The sequence below is a fragment of the Drosophila teissieri genome, chromosome 3R (assembly GCF_016746235.2).
Source record: "Drosophila teissieri strain GT53w chromosome 3R, Prin_Dtei_1.1, whole genome shotgun sequence".
Taxonomy (NCBI): domain Eukaryota; kingdom Metazoa; phylum Arthropoda; class Insecta; order Diptera; family Drosophilidae; genus Drosophila; species Drosophila teissieri.
Window position 1 is genome coordinate 30,797,153 of NC_053032.1, and position 18,568 is coordinate 30,815,720.

The following is an 18,568-nucleotide window of genomic DNA, read 5'->3' on the forward strand; positions in this document are numbered from 1 at the left end:
CTCCCCCCCCCCCATTTTTCCAATCCCCCCCCTCCAAGAAGCTCTCTGTTAAAGTTGTTCGCCCCACTCTATGTGTAAATATGCGGAGCAGGAAGTGCAGCACACTTGTATTATTTGTTTTATTTGTAACGTATGTCCAACAATAGCGATCCCTAAGTTAAGCACCTCGTTGAAACGGCATCAAATGTTCATTTTATTGCTCGTAAAGAGAACACCAAACAAAAAGAAAGAAAAGAAAAGAGAAAACAGCGCCAAACATGCGAAAGAAGTAAGCGATAATATTGAGAGACGAATGGAAGCGATTCAAGTAACTTATATTTCAAATATTACGCATAAATGTATTTTAATCAAATTAAGCCACGTGGATAAAAACGCATTCATATAAATGAATAAAACAATTTTGTCTTGATAAATTTACAAACAATTATTATAATTATTAAATTTACAATGTGAAAATAATAAAAAAATTATTAAAATTTAAGCGCAGCTCTTTGTTATTTGCGGGGTTTAGCTGGGAGAAGGAAAAACTAATATGCAAATGAATTACATTAAAATTCTAAACAAGAATTGCGACATAAGACATTTTTAAAAAGCGCGCCTTTTAGAGTAGGGTGTGACCATGTCTGCGATAGATTAATCGATGTAAAGGGGTAGAGCTGTATATCGAATATACTTAGTACACACTGACTCCACTAGGTGGCGCCACGCATCGCTGTTAATCTTTCTCATGTTAACATAAATTTAAAATTTCAGCTACACATAGAAAAATAGTTACCTTTTATATAGAAACGAAACAGATCGCACGAGTTTTGGATACATTTTCTTTTCCATTTATTAATTTGCTTTAGTAAACTAATTGGCCAAGGCACAGAGTTTGTTTGTATTTTCCTTCAATTAGCTCGATCTCACATTTAAAATAGGCTCCACCAACGTATACCTAGATGGATGTATATATAATTCATAATAAAAACACACGCACATACAAACGGCAGCTAATTAAAAAGAAAAACAAAGCGTTTTCCGTTAAGCATTTTCCAACGAACCTACGACAAACAAAAAAACCGATGTACTCTCGCTTAGTGTTAGGAATTAAACTAGATTACGGTTAGCGGTCTATAAACTAAAAAACATCTTAGGGCGCTACACAACTTTAGCATAGATTACAATTAACGTGTTCTTTACAATATTACATTAGAAAGATTACAATTTCCTCAGATCTCCTCGCATCGCTTTTGTGTGTTTTCTGTTTTGCTATCAGAGAATAAGTGTTGAATTTTCCCCGCTTTCTCCGCATTTTCCTCGCGGGGCGGCTTAACAATTTCATTTGGCATTCAACAAGTTGGTCTAACATTGCTAGGTTTCTCACATAGGTTACGTCTAAGTTTGTTCTTTTTGGGGAGGACACATGGGAAGAGCAGTGATAGATGATGAAGTGGGCAGAAAGGCACTGAATGTAGGTCCCGTCCCTCTGTTCTTCTAGATTAGATTTAGATTAGGCTTATAAGACCCGCTTATATCGCTGCCGTGCGACGTTTGTCCGTTTGTCTCCGTTCGTCTCCGGTCTCCATCGCACACCTCGCAATCTCGATTCTGAATGGGAAACCGGATGGGATGGCCGGATTCCACCAGCCTGCTGAGTTCGAATCCGGCCATCGATCGGAGGTGTGGAGAAGGAGAGTGTGGTTGGGTTGGGTTGTGTTGGGTTTGGGTAAATTCGCGTTCTCGTCTCGTTTAAGGCGTTTTGTTTTGCTTTGAGCACCAGAAAGGTTCGCTTTTCCAGTTGTTGGTCCCTTTGCGTTCTAACAATTTAAATATATATGGTTACAGCGTTTGTTTTGGAGTAGAAGGATACACTATGCTCAGTTGGAAGTCGAAGGTCCTGACTCGCTCTCGCTCTCGTTCTCGTTTCATCGCTACTCTGCTCCGTTTTAAATTTATTCAGTTCATGCCCCAAGGCATATGTATATATATGTATATTATTTGTATGTATATACGTAGCTCCCTCCTCTAGTGTCTCCTATAATTTATATTATGTATATAGTTTCATTCTATAGTCACGCTCTCTTTACAATGCAATCCCACGCGATGGCTTCTCTCCCCCTTTTGTGACTATTTGACTAACAATGATTTTGGGGTTGGGGTTTGGATGCTCTTCCTCAGACGTAAACCGGTGCCTGATCATCCGTCATGTCGGGCGGCTGTTTGTCGTCGAAGAATCGACGGAAGGTAAATTCGAAAAACCCGTGGAAGGGCTTGTCATTCTGGTCGATGTCATCGCCGCTGCTCATGTTGGAGTCGTTCGAGCGCAGCTTCTCCGGATCCACGGGATCAAAGTTGGACGTGTCCGTCGGGTGCTTGATTTCCGGTATGTAGGGCGCCTTCTGCTTCCGCATGTCCGCAAAGTCGATGCCCTTGAAGAAGTCGTGGCCCTTGACCTCGTCCACGCTTTTGCCCAGCCGCTTGTCGGCCGCCGCGCAGAGCCTCCGTATCAAGTCCATGGCGTCACGGGACAACTCGGCCTGCGGCGGGATGTGCAGCGTCTTCTCCCAGTTGATGACCTGTAAATGGAGCAAGCCATGTTAGCGGGATGCCATGTTCGGTGTGCAGGCGAAGATCAAACCTTTTGTTGCGTTTCCAGCGGACTGTTGGCCAGGAAGGGCGGCTGACCCACCAGCATCTCGTAGAGGATGACGCCCACGCTCCAGTAGTCGCACAGCTGCGTGTACCCACTCCGCTCCAGCACCTCGGGCGCAATGTAGTTCGGGGTGCCCACCAGCGAGTGGGCCAGGACTCTTTGGTGATCGCGCATCCGTCGCCTGCGAGTTCGGCATACTTTTATTAACGGCCGTCCCAATTAACTAAGTGTACGAAACTCACCTCTCCAGCACGGTGGGCTTGGGTCCGTTCTCGGAGTACTCCTCCCAGGGCTCCATCGAGTCCTGGCGCGAGTGATTGCCTGAGATGATGGGAATGGTATTAGTATATCAGTGCTGCACTTCGTCAGCTGCTTCCATCTCACCGTTCTCCTGGTAGTACTTCGAGTTGTGCGTCCAGCGGAATCCCGTGCACAGGCCAAAGTCGGTGAGCTTTATGTGTCCGTCCCTATCAATGAGTATGTTGTCAGGCTTGATGTCTCTGTGGAAAAGTAAGTAAGTAGTAAGATGGAGTAACTGGCAACTCGACTGCTGCATTACCTGTGAATGAAGCCCATTTTGTGGACACTGTCCACGGCGCAGGTGACCTCGGCGATGTAGAATCTGGCCAGCTCCTCCTCGAAAATGCCCAGCTTGATGAGCAGCGACATCAGATCACCACCTGCGGGCAATTTAACAAGCTTTAGTATATGGGAGATACCGATATAGGGGAACCACTCACCTGGTATGTAGTCCATCACAAAGTAGAGATTATCCTTGTCCTGGAAGCTGTAGTACAGCTTCACCACCCAGTTGTTGTCCGCCTCCGCGAGGATGTCCCGCTCGGCCTTCACGTGGGCCACCTGATTCCGCTTGAGAACGTCGGCTTTCCGCAGGGTTTTCATCGCATACAGATGGTTGGAGGCGTCGATCTTGCGCACCAGGGTCACCTCGCCAAAGGCACCAACGCCAATGGGCTTCAGTTTGATGAACATGCTCTTGTCCATCTTGGCGCGCTTCAAGCGAATGTAGTTGCTCTCCTTTTGGTTTAGCATTTTCCTCATCTCGATCTGCGTCTGATCGGGCAGCCCGACCTTGACCATCTCCTTCTCCAGCTGATTCTTGCGATAGGTGCGCTGGCGATACGACTTGATCACGTTCTCTATGTGCTGCTCCATGAAGAACTTGAAGGCTTGCGGCGAGTACTGCCTGATGCGGAACTCCTTGCGCTCCTCCTCCTTCTCCTTGGAGATCTTCTTGCGCTCTGGGATGGGCGAGGCGTGCTTGATCTTCTTGCAGGTGGTCGATGAGGAGGCGGTGGTGCTGGTGGAGCCGTTGCTGCCCCCCGAACTGTTGGCGCCCGTGTTCGCGGAGTTGTTGTTGTATTTGGCGGGCGGAATGGGCGGCGTCGTCGCCAGGTTGCTGTTGCTTATCTGTATGTTGTTGTTGTTGCAGCTGGGCGGCTTGATCTCGCTGTTGTTGTTGCTCTGATAGGGCGGCGGCGGAGGCAGCTGCCTGGGCTGGCCGGGATTCCCATTGGCCAGCTTCTGCTGATCCCGTTCCCGCTCCCGCTGATCCCGCTCCCGTTGAGCCTGCGCCTGTGCCTGGAGCACCCTCAACGCCTGCAGTTGCTGCTGCTGCTGCTGGTGGTGTTGCTGCTGCTGCTGTTGCACCTGCTGCTGCTGCTGCACCTGCTGCACTTGCTGCTGTTGCTGCTGCTGCACCACCGTGGCCGCCTTGGCCTGCATGCTCTTGGCATAGGACGGCGGCTCCAGGCAGTTGGGCTTGCTGTTCAGACCCACCAACGGCGGCGTTGTGGGCGTCGGCGGTTTGGATTGCTGGTGCTGATGCTGCTGCTGGTGCTGGTGCGCCGCCGCTGCTGCCTGCTGCTGCTGCTGCACCACTGCCGCGGACTTCTGGGGGTAGGAGGGTGGAGCGGCCAGCACGTGAACGGGTGAGTTGCTGGCGGAGGCACTCGATGGGGATTGGGGCGCCACTGCCGTTTGCAGCACGGGCTTTTGCACCTGCGTGCTCTTCACACTCTGCATGATGATCGGCTGCTGACTGCGGGCCTGGTAGACGCGTGGCTGTGGCTTCGCCAGCGGCGCCGGCGGCAGGGACACGGTTATGGGACTCGGCGATCCCGCCGAGGTGGCCGAGTAGATCCCACTGCTCGGCGATTTCCTGTAGTCCGATTGCTGCGATTGCGTCGGCGACTGTCGCGATTGCATGGAGGCCGTGTAACTGGGCGGTGGCGGCGGTGGTGCTGCTCCGCCGGCGCCGCCTTGGATTAGGTAGGGCGGCGGGGGCTCCACCACTGCGCCACTTCCTCCGCCGGGATACAGGTTGAGGGACTTCAGCTGCTGCGTCAGCTGCTGCTGCGGATTCTTCAGCCCGTTCTGGGTTATGACGGGTGAGTTGCCCCGCTGAGTGGGTGGCGCTATCGCCGGCGGGCGGTTGTTCAGGGCCGGCGATCGCCGCTTCACGTACGCCTGGCTGGTGGGCGGCACTGGCGGCGGGGGCGTGGCCGCGCTGGAGGCGGTGGGATTGCGTGGCGGCGGCGCCGGCGGAGCCACCTCACTGAAACCGCTGGGCGATGGCGAGAATCCACCATTGCCGCCCGGATTCCCCACCGTCCGCGCACTCGGCTGGTGGGTGTGGTGCGAGTGGGGGCTGTCCGAGCGGGAGCTGCCGGCTCCGGAGTCCAGAGCCGGACTGCAGCGCAGGTAGTGACTGCTCGCCGTGTCCCGCTCGATGCTCGGCTTGCGGATCAGCTTGTTCGGCATCAGGGCCGTCATCATCTTTGGCACACGTCCGTTCGCCACGCCCACTCCAACGCCCACGCCGGACACGGACACGGATATGGAGCCGGAACCGGGCTGACCTACAATGGCGGGCGGCGGCGGGATGACCACGTCCGGCGCCGGGGAGGCGGAGGGCGGCGGCTCCATCGGCGGCTTGGCGTGGTGATAGTCCGGAGTAAGTGCATCGTTGCGTCCGTTGGTCGCCGTGTATCGCAGAGGTGTGTAATTCTGGAAGAGAAGTGGGCCAAGAATTAGTTCAAGATCACATTTGCATGCCAGTTTATAGGTGCAGATATTTTGGCTCCCCTCTTAAATCCTTTTCGCTACGCCCATGTGCGAATGGCATTCCTGCACTGAAAGAAATGCGCAGCATTCTTCCGAAGTAGAGCGTTTCTATCGAAAACCAAACAAAAGGCGTGCATGCTGAAAACAAAAACAAAGAGAGCAACAGAAAGCGAAGCGAAGGCTAAAACAAAAGAACCAAGAAACGGGGCGACCAAAGCAACGAAATAAAATTCTTGCCGTCGTCGTGAAATTCCTAAAAGTCAGGCGCAGGCAATGGGAGCGAGCGAGACGGAGCGCACGAAGGGGGTGGGAAGAATGGGGAGCAGGAAGAATGGAGAGCGTGAGAGTGGGCGAGAGAATGGGAGGGGGACGGGGCAGAGCCGGCTGCCAGATGCGCTCCAAAACACAAGAACAAATACACTTGCAGCGAAGGTTGCCCTTGCCTCCATCTCGCTCCCACTCGCCTGTTGCTCCTGTCCTGCTCCTTCTGCTCCTCTCACTCTCTCCTCGTCAGCTACCCGTTTTACGCGTTCCTTTGATTCCTCTTCTCCTTCGCCACCCCCTTCGCTTTCCCCCCCGCCGACAATCTCTTGCCCTTTTGTGACTGATCCTCGATTTTATGACTTTGAATGCTCCCCCCCTTCTCTTCATCTTTTCTCTAGAGATGGCACCGTGATGGGAATTCGTATGCTATACGCAAAGGCAAATTCTTCAGGATTTCGATACATTTAATACATTTAATTTATGCGTGCAAACGAAGCTAAGAAAGCGGTAAATAACTTAGCAATCTGTAAGTCATTTAACTCGTACTTTGATGCAATTAAAATTATTTATTATATTGACGCTTAATAAGATAACAAATCGCTTAAAATGGATGGATGTGGACCGGTTTGACAAGGGCTTACGTATGTTCCATATTTAATTGGCCTTTCAAATTATTATTTAAATTAGTAATTGAGGATTAAGGTATTATAACCAGATTTTCTGACTTTTGGTAGAAGTTATGCATAGATTGATTAATGGGTAATAATCACTTTGAATGCTGCCAAAGTGGCCTCTTTCTTTTGGGAATCGTTCTGTGGATTCTCACCCACTCTACATGTCGCGATTTTAATGGGCATCAAATTAAATCCAAGGACGCGAGCCAAGCGAAACCCGACAAAGACCCCCAGCAGACTGTGCGTCGCTCTTTGAGGGGGTCTTCAAGCACCCCCCTCCCACACCTTCCCCTTTCCAATGCCACCCCCCTCTGCCACGCAATCTTACATGAAAGCCAATTTACGGCAAATTAGCGAAAGCCAATGGGCTCACTAAATCAGCAAGTGCAACAAGAAGACCGCGAAGCTGGTGACGCCCACGCAAATGGCATTGCCACATTTTCAAATAAAATAAATTGGATTTACGGCGGACTTTAGGGCGACGGGAATGCGAACCGTACAATTGCCAAAACACTTTCGCTAATCCACTTAAGCTCCTCTGCTCCGCGGTCGCCAATGCACTTTACACAGCGATTCTGCTGAAGGCGCAAGGTCAAAGGAATTTGCGGATTACACAAGAACCTATACATACATATGTACATACATATCTATGCATTAAGCCAGAATGCGAATGGCAATTAGTAGAGAACTAAGCCAACATCTTGCCAGGATATGTATCTTTGAGTTAATATGAAGTATCTTTAAGTTATTACAAAGTATCTTTGACTTATAATAAAGTATCTTTGAGTTATTATGAAGTAACTTTGGGTTATTATGAAGTATCTTTGAGTTATTATGAAGTATAATAGAGATTCCAAGCCCAAAACTAGATGATCCCCATATATGCAGCCTTGAACATAGCACTATGTAACTGAGATTCCCTTGGCAATCCGCAAAAGTCGCAATGGGGCATGCCTCAACTAAATGCATCAAAATTCGAAATTCTTGGCAGCTCGATGATAATTGTGTAAAATGTGAGTACAGTGGCGACCAGCTAAGACAGAATGCCATTATTGCTATACTTCCAAGTCACGCTACAGATTTGTGGCCTGCACTTTTGACACCCTGTGTGGTTTTAGGCAAGAGAACATATCGCACCGATCGGGCCAGATATTCACTATATAGATATGGCCAAACATTCAGCCGCACGCCGCCTTTTGTTTGTGTTTGTGTGTGTTGGTACTTGTGGGCTGTGCGTGTGTCTGTTGTCTTTTGTTATTATTAGAGGCAACACACATTCTTTTTTCGGCGATCGCAGCTTCTGATATATGTGGGATATGGCTGTGCTATGGGCGATATAGACACACACACACTCTCGCATTTAGGTGGAAATTCCTGAGAAAAATAGCTGAGGCACAGAGCGCGAGAATAAAGAAAATAATGAAAATCGAGCGAAAGCGACCCACCGACAGGTTCAACAAATTTTTCGCACGAAAATCGCGCAAATTAGTTGAAAATTGCACCCCAAGGAATTCCAATTCGCTCGAAATGAAATGTGTCCCCCATAAAATGTTTACAGACAGACAGCAAGCGAAACAGTGCCAGCGAAAAGTTTTCGACAATATCTTCAATCTATAAGTTTCAAGTACAGTGGTCCACTATTTTTGATGGGCATCGGCGACTTTTGGCAGCCACTGTGCCCCACACTTATTATAAATAGCCAAGTTCGCAGCAAATCTAAATGGGGATTACATGTGTACGCGGCCACAAGAGCACCAAATATGTCACAGATCTTGAGGATGGGATGTACCCATAAATATATGGTAAAAGTTTGGAGCTCCGCTTCCAGCCATCGACTGATTCGTTTTGTTTACTAATTTATTTATGGATTATTTTAAGTTTTATTGTAATGGCATTTGGCTCAGTGCTGAATGCGTTGGCGTTTCGTCTAATCGTCCACTCGGCGGCTTGTTTATTCGCCTGGCGTTCGCATTTTTTATTTATTATCGGCGTTTGTTATTTTAATTAATTTCTCTGCATATTTGCGGCCCAAGCGTTTTCGATATGGATATTTATAGCAGAAGCTGAGCTGAATGGGTTTTAAGGCGTTGTTCGCTGGTAGCTAAGTGGCTAAAATGCCGCCAAAATAAGACGTCGCACAGCTAAGCATAGACTATAAGATACCCACTACGATACTAAATATAGTGGCTTTGAAATCAGCAAGAGAGGCAAAGTAGTTTGACAGAAAAAATAACTATAAAAGCCAAGTAAGCTAAAAACTAAATATGTGTGAATAACTACATTTCAAGGGGTATCAAATAGTTCATAGGCCAGGCTGACAATCGCTAGTGTGGGCGCGAAAGTGTTGATCGGGTCGTGCATAAATTTCGTCTTTATTTATCGCCTATCGTTTATCGCCCCGACATGCACTGCCCACATAAGGAGGAAAACCCGAATGCTCGGATAGAGTATTCCGCGCATATGAGCCATATATGAGCAGATTATGGGTTTCTGGTATTTAGCGCTCAGCATGACCAATTAGCCGGGCCATTGTGCCTGGCCGTGCGGAGTGGCGTAGGCCGTGGAGCCGGGCGAAAGTTGGCCAAAACCCCCAAAGTTGGCCCCAACCCCAAACCCAGCCGCAGTGCCGTCTCAAAGAGCAATGCCAATGGCAGCGCAATTGCAGCACTAAATTGGCCTGTCCGACCGAACTGGCCGTGGTCATAACAATTAGCCAACTCGCAGGCATATATTTTATGGCCAAAACCTGAGCACGCCCATCGCCTGGATTAAGAGAAAACCCGCCTCCCAGCCTCCAAGCCGCCGAGCCTCTGGAATTTCTGTTGGCCCGATCCTCGAGTCCAAGCGAATCCAAACCAAAGAGGCCGGAACATAATTTACAGTCGCGGCAAACAGTAGCTGGCAAGTGGAGATCGTAAAACATTGAATTGATGACCCGTCAGATAATATTTAAGAATTTTTATGTCCTCCCCCGATCCCCCCGATTCCTACTCTTTTCCTACTCCTTTCCGCAGCTCTTGCGCATTTCTTAAAGAACGTCTCGCAACTTTGGGCATTGCAGCGATTGAAATCTTTGATAGTGGCTCAAAGGAAATGCTGACAGGCGAGCACTCCAAATCCAAATGGGTTGGTCCGTCAAAATGGCAAATGGGCAAAAAATGGGAGTCGTGTATTATTGAAAAGACACTCACTTTCAAAAGACATATAAAAAGCCATAAACAAGTCATCGCCCAGTTAGTTACAATCTCCTTAAAAGAGCCATTACGCGAAGTAAAGTTTAAAGTCGGAAATCGGGGATTATAGGTATTAAAGATCTAAATGCTGAACCGAACTAATGGTCTTTAGTCATTTGGCCGCTGGTGTGCAATCGCTTGGGGAATTTTCGGCATTCATTGAAATCAATAGCAACCCACTCATCAATTGGCTTGGAATATATACGATATATACGCATATTCCGATCCGATCGCTTGAGTTCACGGTGTGACGTCAATGCCAAGAATCCAGGGCGATCGCGTGCACGCACACTTCGCAGCTCTGAAGACCGTCTCATGTGTGTGCTCTCGATTGCTCTCTTTTTACACAGAGAAAAACGGATTTGACACGGTTTTTAATGGAGGTATTCAATGAAAGAAAGATAATAGGGACTTCAAGTCTTGACTTTTATTTCAAACCCTAAATAGGCTAACATTTTGTCATACTTCTCTCCCATCTCTTTGTTAACAAGCTGCTTTTCTTCCCGTGTATCTCATCTGCTGTCCCTCTTCCGCCGGTCACTTGTCTGCCCATCCACCCACTCAGTGGGCAGAAGGTCAATTGCACTTCGCCTGCCAGTTCATTAATTCGGCGCTCCCCTTCGTTGCCTCAATGTGCTGCTTTATAAATAGCTCGTCTAGCTATTTTCTTTTCAGCCAGCCTAATGGCCAACTCCCGCGGCTGAGTTTCCCACAGCTGACCAACCACCCACCCACCATCCACTACGCCCACCCTATGACCTTGTGCCAACTCGCGCGCGCAGGTGAAAAATCTGCGGCTCGTGCCAGTTTCTAAATTTAAATCTTACGTTACTCGGTGCAAACGAGAATTTCGTTTGTAGGCTCAAAGTTTGTCATGTTTGTAGATGATAGAAAAATGCCAGAGTTTCGAGTTCATAACTTTTGAATATTTTAGCTCGTAAATGTCGGGTATAAAATCAAGAATCCATACTTTCCCAGTCGCGCCTCGAAAATCACCCACTCTTTTCGAAAGATGTATGTATATTGCTGCTTTGTGGCTGGCATTTTATCTGGTTGTTAGTTTTTAATAGTTGTCGTCTCCTCTGCCTTGTGTCTTGATTGTCGCCCCATTGGTCGAGCGACCATAAAAAGTTGTGATAAGCGTTTTAATGGCATAACTTCCAACTGGAGAGCTAAGACGATCTTAAGTAGCATGGAGCCGGGCTGAGCCGAGATTCACCAAGATGAGCTGAGTGGCACGGAGCTAAACGGTTTATTTAAATTCCTTAAGCCTGTTTCCGCAGCTCGAAGCGAGTGAGTCAGATGTGGAAATACTTTGGGAGAACGTGGTAGATTTTCTCCTATTCTATAGATACTAAGATACAGATACTAATTTTGTTTAAAATAAAAGTCTCAAACTGCCGGTACAAGTTCGCATATCTAGTTTGTTGTTTGTACACTGCTGTTGTGTTAACTGAATGAAGATCTGTATTCAGCCCATTCATCATTTGATAAAATCTACGATCTGATTCGGCGAACAGGCTAACAAATTCATGCAAATCTATGCCACATTGCTTGTGTAATCTCGTGCAGTGAATCTGCTGCAGTTGCTGAAGAATTCGCGTTGATAGGAGGTACTATATAAAATAGTAATCATGAAATATAGTCACCTGATTATTCCTATGGTTATTTTGTACTTCGAATCGGGTTAGGTCCTGCTTGATGCTCTCGAGGGCTTCCGCCGTGTATTTATCATTGGGGCGACCGCCCCTTTTTTCGCCCGCTGGATGCATGATGCTGCTGCTGCTTCGCCCTGTGGCATTTAGCACTCATATCACAGAAATGCTCGACACTCACACTCACACTCGCACTCGCACAGCACTCGCACACACACTGGGGCACATCGGCGGCCGGGGGGATTTGCCTTTCTATGATTACTTTGATTGTGATTATATTTTATTGAATTGGTTGTTTCGTACAGAAGACACGTATATTACTCGCTTGTCCGGCGATGCTGAGCACCTTTTTGCATTTGATTATTTGCGACTGTGGGAAGTATAATAATGAACTACTTAGTCGACGGCGGCCGCAGGTTTACGATGCTTTATTATCGCGATCTTGATATTGTTGCTCTCAATAAAGATAAATGTGTTTGCACTGCTCTTTCTCGCGGTGTAGGCTTCTGCTTTGTTTGTCGTCGGATTATTTATCACTCGCGCCGGGAATTCTTCCACTCGCATTCGCATTCACATTCACAGTCACATTTGCGTTCGCATTCGTTATTTGTATTCACATTTGCATTATAACAGAAACTCCCCGCGCCGCCCAACATTCATTTCGCATGTAAATACTGCCTCCCCGCATTTGATTTGTATTTTTTGTATTTTATATATTTTTTATATTTGTTGTGTTTTTTCTGTTTTCGATTTTTATTCGTCCGCTTTATCAGAGATTCTGCGCCAGCCGCAAAAACACAATTCAAATTCGAAAATAGTTGGCAGATCCGAATAAAAGTCGCAGGCGATGAATGAATTCCATTTGAATAACTGAATACCAAAATATTAGTTGATTTCAATTTGATTTGAGCCGATTCTCGGCCTCACGGAATCTTAATTGATCCTACGCACGAATCGAGATGGCGGCCAACTTGGAGCTGAAAATAGACAAAAAGAGAGGGGGTTCGGGTGAGAAAATTGATCAAACGAAAATTGTCACACGCTATAAGCTGTATGCTATAAGCTGTATGCTAAATGCCAAATGCCACACATGCGAAACAAGGTTTTCAGCCGCCTCCAAAGTGACCCATTCATTGGCAGCCCACACGAGACTGAACTTAATTAAAGTGGTTCCGATTATGAAAACTATAAAATATAATAATATAACAACTCCGCTTTCATATTCCTGCTTGAATAATTTACAACTATCCCAAGTCTTGTATTCCTAGTGTTACTTTTGATATCGAATTCCTTAGGGAATCTTCCAGAAACCTTGGTCGAAAAGCCCCAATTGGCAGCACTATCTCGGCCAGTTGATCGGTTTTTTGGCCCATTGGAGTGCCAGCCACGTGAGTCACCCGCAATCGGGGGTCTTAAAGAGCTGCCGGAAAATCCGCACTCATTGTTCGTAATGACCAACGCGACTCGTGGAGGAAGTGCTTTCTTTCGCATGCTTTTCACGCCTTTTGCCAGTGATTTTCGGGCCCCAACTGCCCCAAGTTGCAGCAGATCGAGGGCAAAACGAGAAAAAAAGGTGGCAGGCTGCACATAAATTATGCTCTTATGTCATGTTTCGAATTCTGGGGAAATGTAAACGGAAAAAATCACCCGGCAACGCAAAAACAAACCCAATTTTATGACGAACCATTAAGTTCACACTACATACGTATCTACATATATATGTATTTTTGTAGGTGTGGGGGAGCTAGAGGGCGGGGGCGTGGACGGGGGCGGAGGGAGTGGCGTGCGCACCTGACTATGAAATAGCCATCGACAGATAGATGTGTAAACAAACACGGAATTTCGCCGAATTTGTGCCAAGTGCAAATGAGGAAGGAAACGCAGCGAACGCAAAGTATCGCGTGGCTGCTCGAAGTGCGTGATACCCTGCAGGGATCTTAATATACACCCCTTTCCTTACCCAATTACATAGTAAAGACATAGGAATATTTGGGAGCCTCTGAATATAAATGACTCCACAAAGCTGGCACACCACACAGTTGACAACATTCCTCGCAGCACTCATGTCCACAAATAATGTGCCCATATAGTATAGTCCGTATATTCGTATATCTGGAGATAATGAACCATAGACATCTGCCGACATGCAAACATGACTCGGTGTCTTGATCCGCAAACAGCGTTTTGATTGCCCTGTAAATTCACTCGAACATAAAAGCTTGGGAGCCACGAAATGGCACGGCGAAACATGGGTTTTAATTATTCTGTTGACAAAAGTGGTTTCTTTACTTTAATTCCGCTCTATTAGCTCTTGCCAAGGAATGCGAATTTAGCCGGGGTTGTGTACATGCGAGTATGTAGATGATAACAGCCATACCAACCATACCAACCATAGTATAGATAGAACATATAGATCTCGGGTGGGTAAACATCTCGGGCCCCACGCGCCAAATCCGCGTGTCAACAGAGATCGGCCCTGGCGTATAACTATATATGTACATATACTTGTATATATAACTATATAACTATAGTAACTATATGTATGGCCTCCCGCATTTTTGTGTTTTGGTGCCAAGTTGGGAAACTTTCGCATTCCACGCATACCGCCCAGTATTTTTGCGCAAATAAACAGCCGAGTGTGCGCTGCGCTGTGCTGTGCTGCTATCGTATCCAATAACTAATTAGCAATCCAAACAACCAATTCACTTGCAATCCTCCTCCGCCCTTCGCCGAAATATTTTGATTTAGATGCGTTATTAAGCGGCTACGCCATTGGAATCTCTAATTGTTTAATTGCGTCCAAAGTTGTGCCTTCACATGAAAGAGCGAGTGCCGCTTGATATCTAAAGCCATATCTAAATGGCTTTTATTTCCTATTTTCGCTTAGGCAGAATTTCGCATTTAGCATTAATTGAGATACTTTACTCGCCACTAAGCCATTGAGCTTAGGGCTACTTTCGGTTAGTTTCGTCGTATCTACCCCCTTTTTTCGGGTTGTGTAACGCTTTTCTGGAGCAATAGTCTCTAATCACTTTCGCAAACTAGCATTCCGTATTTGCGTTGTCCAGATTGTGTTTACTTTGACACTTGTAAGGTGTTTAATCACCTGAGAACTGCACTGTGTGCACAGGTTTATTAGAATCATTACATGTATCTATGAGACAAACTTAGTTTTAGGGGTATTCATGGCTAACGAAATAAGATCTCAATTTAATTAGGCTATTTATCAGAAGAACCCCTTTTATTCTGGTACCATACCACATAGAACTAATATTCAGACTTTTTTACTTTTTAAACAAAGTTATATTTCGTTTGGTTCTACAAATTCGTCACTCTGGAAACAGACTGTTATTTATACTAATTTATCAGAAATGTGATTTTGACCCATAATCTAGCCTCCACTTTGATAACTTATCACTCGATAGATTACGAAACGGTAGTAATGAACCGCAGATCCCCAAATCCCGAGGGAATTACCTGCGAGAGAGGGAGTGCAAAGAGGGGGCCAGAAAGAGAGGGAGAAACACGCTGCAGGGGGCAAACACTAGAGTGCCCCAACACACACACACACAGGCACGCCGCACACACACACACGCACACACAGGCAGGAGAAGAAGTGTGCGACGCGTCAGGGCAGAAGATAAAAATAGTATTAGTTGCTGATTATTATTGCAAAAATGCGCATTCCACAGCGGCTGCGAAGAAGAAGAGCAGTTGCGGCAAGGGATCGCAAGAGGGGGCGGGGAGGGGTGGAGCAGGCGGAAAAAGGGGGCGGGTCGGCGGCTGCTGCTGAGTCGCCTTGGCTCTTGCTCTCTTTCTCCCGCTCTCTCCCTCTCTCTGTTTTCGTTTCGTTTTCCCTTTTTTCATCCACTCTCTCACACAGACACATCAGTGTGTGTGTGTGTGTGTGTGTGTGGAGGGGGGCGGCGAAAGGGGGGAGGGGATCGAAGCAAGCAAGAAAAACGAGCTAAATTGCATTTTCGTCGTCCACATCGCTCGACTTGCATTGCAGTGCAACAGTGGCGGCGAAGGGGTGCGGAAAATTCCAGGGGGTGGAGGATTTCGAATCCAAAGAGCCAAGTTCAGCGAACACCCCCACTAATCGCACTTTTTGATCGGGAAAATCGACTAATACGCTCAGAGATATCCTTTAAATACACTAACTACATTTAAATCAAGAATCACTTCATTGAAAAGAGTTTACACATTTTCATTTAGAGATTACAGTGGAACCATATCTATATAGTATGCTTCATCGAGCGATCCCCACTTTTTGCGGGGTATCCCTTTGGTCGGCACCATCCCCTCGCCAAACTTCCTCTTCCTTTTCTTGTTTTATCGTTCATTTACTTTTAAAAGCGAACCACAACAGCACAAACGGCCCACTGTATTGGTATTTATTGCCCAGCGAGCGCGTGTGTGTGTGTATCTGTGTGCTTTGTGGAATGCACACGATCAACGCCAATGGAGCCTCACCTGTTCCAGCAACAACAACAACTACTACTACAACAACAGCTACAACTACAACTACAACACAGGCAGCAACAAACAACAACACACTCACATAATCCACTGCGAATTGCATGCTGGAATGTGAATGGAATCCCAGCGATTTTCCAACGTCGCTGACGATGACGCCGCTGTTTGCTGGTTTTAAGCAAAAACAACAATCGCAACATCGCCAACAAGCACAAAAACAACAATAGTAGTAGTAGTAGTAATAGTAGTAGTCATACTAGTGAGTGCAACAACAAAGTTTCGCACATTTCGGAGGCGTTTTTTGGACTTTAGCTCCGTTTTCAGTTGCAAGTTTTGTGGGCGCGTTTATATCAAAGCTGTATACATATAATATTTGGAATTTCTGTAGAGAATCGATGGTGTATTTCTATTCTATAACCCCTCGTTTTTTTACATATAACAAAATAGTATTAGATTAAAACCTTTTATATGTAGACTAAACCCCTTCTTAATCTCTAAAAAAAAAGGGGTTAGAACTAAAATCTGCTTTTATTCCCAAGTAAACAACTATTCAATAAAGTTGGTGCTTTGAAAAAAGCAAGTTTTAGCTGTGCCACAGACATTTTGCATCTCATTGCAATTAACTTTATGAATTTTCGGCTGGCTGGCTGCTCAAATGAAGGAGGTCTCAATGTCCCGCCTCCTTCGTTTCTTGCTTTGTGCTTTGTGGTTCGTGCTTTTGCTTTTTCGCCAGCACAAACGGGCCGCCTGAGAAATTATTGTCGCACTGACATTGAAGTGGCGGCGCTGCCTCTAATTACAAATTACAATGGGCTGCAGTTACTTGTGCCACATTTCGCATTTGCATCTCGCGACTTTGCATCTACTGTGCTGCCCCCGCGGATTTTCCTCATTTTCCCCATTCCGCCGATTGTGTGCTCTATTCACATGCAAATCGGAGGCAGCTGCTGCCCACGGTTGCATCAACACCGAGCATACTGTCACACAGTTGATCACTACTAGAACTACAGTGGCCACTGCCTATGTGGATTACTCAATTACTATATTTTATATTCATAAAATTAGATCATAAGAAGCAGCGCAGTAATTGGTTGTGCTGTACAAATCAAAATAGCACCAGGTGATTATAATTCTATAAATATATTAAATACGATTAATACAGTGTTTAAGTTAAGCATCTTTATCATCAAAAATAACAAATAAATTGTTAAATTAGTTTCTAATTTGAATTATTCAAAAAATTCCTTTTTCTATTAATAACATAAGTCGCTGTTTCTTTTAGTTGATCTTCACTGTATGCAAATCGTGCGCCGTTTTCGTCATGTTTTGACTAAATTCCTGACATTACTGTGTATTATTATTATTGTTATTGATGCAACTCTAATTGTCGTATTTTTAGTTTTCGTTGTTTATTGTTATCTTGTTGGTTTTTCGAATTTGTAACTTTTCTGACACACGAAAATCGGAGCCAATTACCCGAAGCTTCAGTTGGAAAATGGTAAACGGAAAGGGGAAAACTGAGAAAACTAAGAAAAGTGCGTGCATATATTGACCTTGCCTAATGTCGTTGGAAAAACGAAAGGAATTCCAATTACGCTGGAATAAAGTTAAATATGCTACGAGATTAATGGTTTTCCATAGACACCAGTACACTCCGCCAGAAAGAGAGGGAAGTCAAAAGAATTTAATCCGATTTGTGTAGCAACCTCTCGCTCGCTCTCTTTGTCTCCTCCGCTCTCCCCCACACACACACATACACTCGTACACACGTACAGATTTATTCCACGAGAGAGCGAGAGCGAAATATGTAAATACAGCCTGTTGCATTTGTGTGTGTACTTCGCATTTCGTTTTCAGGCACTTTTCCGCACATTTTTGATTGCTTTTCGTGCGTTTTCCGTGCAGTTTTCCTCGCTTTTCCACACAGCACACAGGCAATTGGAAATGCACACCAGCACACACACACATAAGCCGCACACCAGCGCAGCCACACACGCACTGGCTCACACACACACACTCGCACACGTTCAACAGATATTGCATTTTCTTTTTGGACTGGAAGATACGCAAATTCCAGCTGCAAACGTTGCATTTTCACCAGGCATTTTCCACAATTACCTTCGCTCCTTCGCGTTTTCCACGTTTTCCACGCAATTTCCTTGCTTTTCGCCTCTTTGTTCTCGCCTTTTTCGCGTTTCCCACACACGGCACTTATTGCTTTTCTTCTTTTTCTCCGTTTTTCCTTGCCTTCTAACGACAATTCGCTGATATTTGCCGATGTATTTTCACTTGATTCACTCGCGTTCGCGCTCCATCACTTTTCGCGTGCATTTAGTGGTGCATTTTCCAGGCATTTTCGATGCGCGTTTGGCTTAAATTTAGTAAAAATTAATTCGTGGTTTTGTTGCTGCCGTCGTGCTAGATATGTTCACATATCGATAGACCGATATCGATTGACAGGGGTCTAGGGAGGAGTAGCTGAGCTAATCTGGCAGCCACCTCAGATATCGATGGGATTTGGCTGTGGTATCGATGTTTACA

General features: G+C 46.1%; 1 protein-coding gene across 1 annotated transcript; it reads right to left on the reverse strand.

Moving 5' to 3' along the window:
• Positions 1 to 807: 807 nt before the first annotated feature.
• On the reverse strand, positions 808 to 18,466 carry LOC122620241 (serine/threonine-protein kinase Warts). The gene is made up of 8 exons (XM_043797614.1): positions 18,146 to 18,466; positions 11,543 to 12,525; positions 3,376 to 5,665; positions 3,195 to 3,315; positions 3,020 to 3,135; positions 2,878 to 2,956; positions 2,621 to 2,816; positions 808 to 2,558 (listed from the first exon to the last, which is right to left on the reverse strand). Exons 2-8 carry the CDS (start codon positions 11,663 to 11,665, stop codon positions 2,157 to 2,159), a joined length of 3,327 nt encoding a protein of 1,108 aa, XP_043653549.1. The 5' UTR covers positions 11,666 to 12,525; positions 18,146 to 18,466; the 3' UTR covers positions 808 to 2,156.
• Between the last annotated feature and the right edge of the window lie 102 nt (positions 18,467 to 18,568).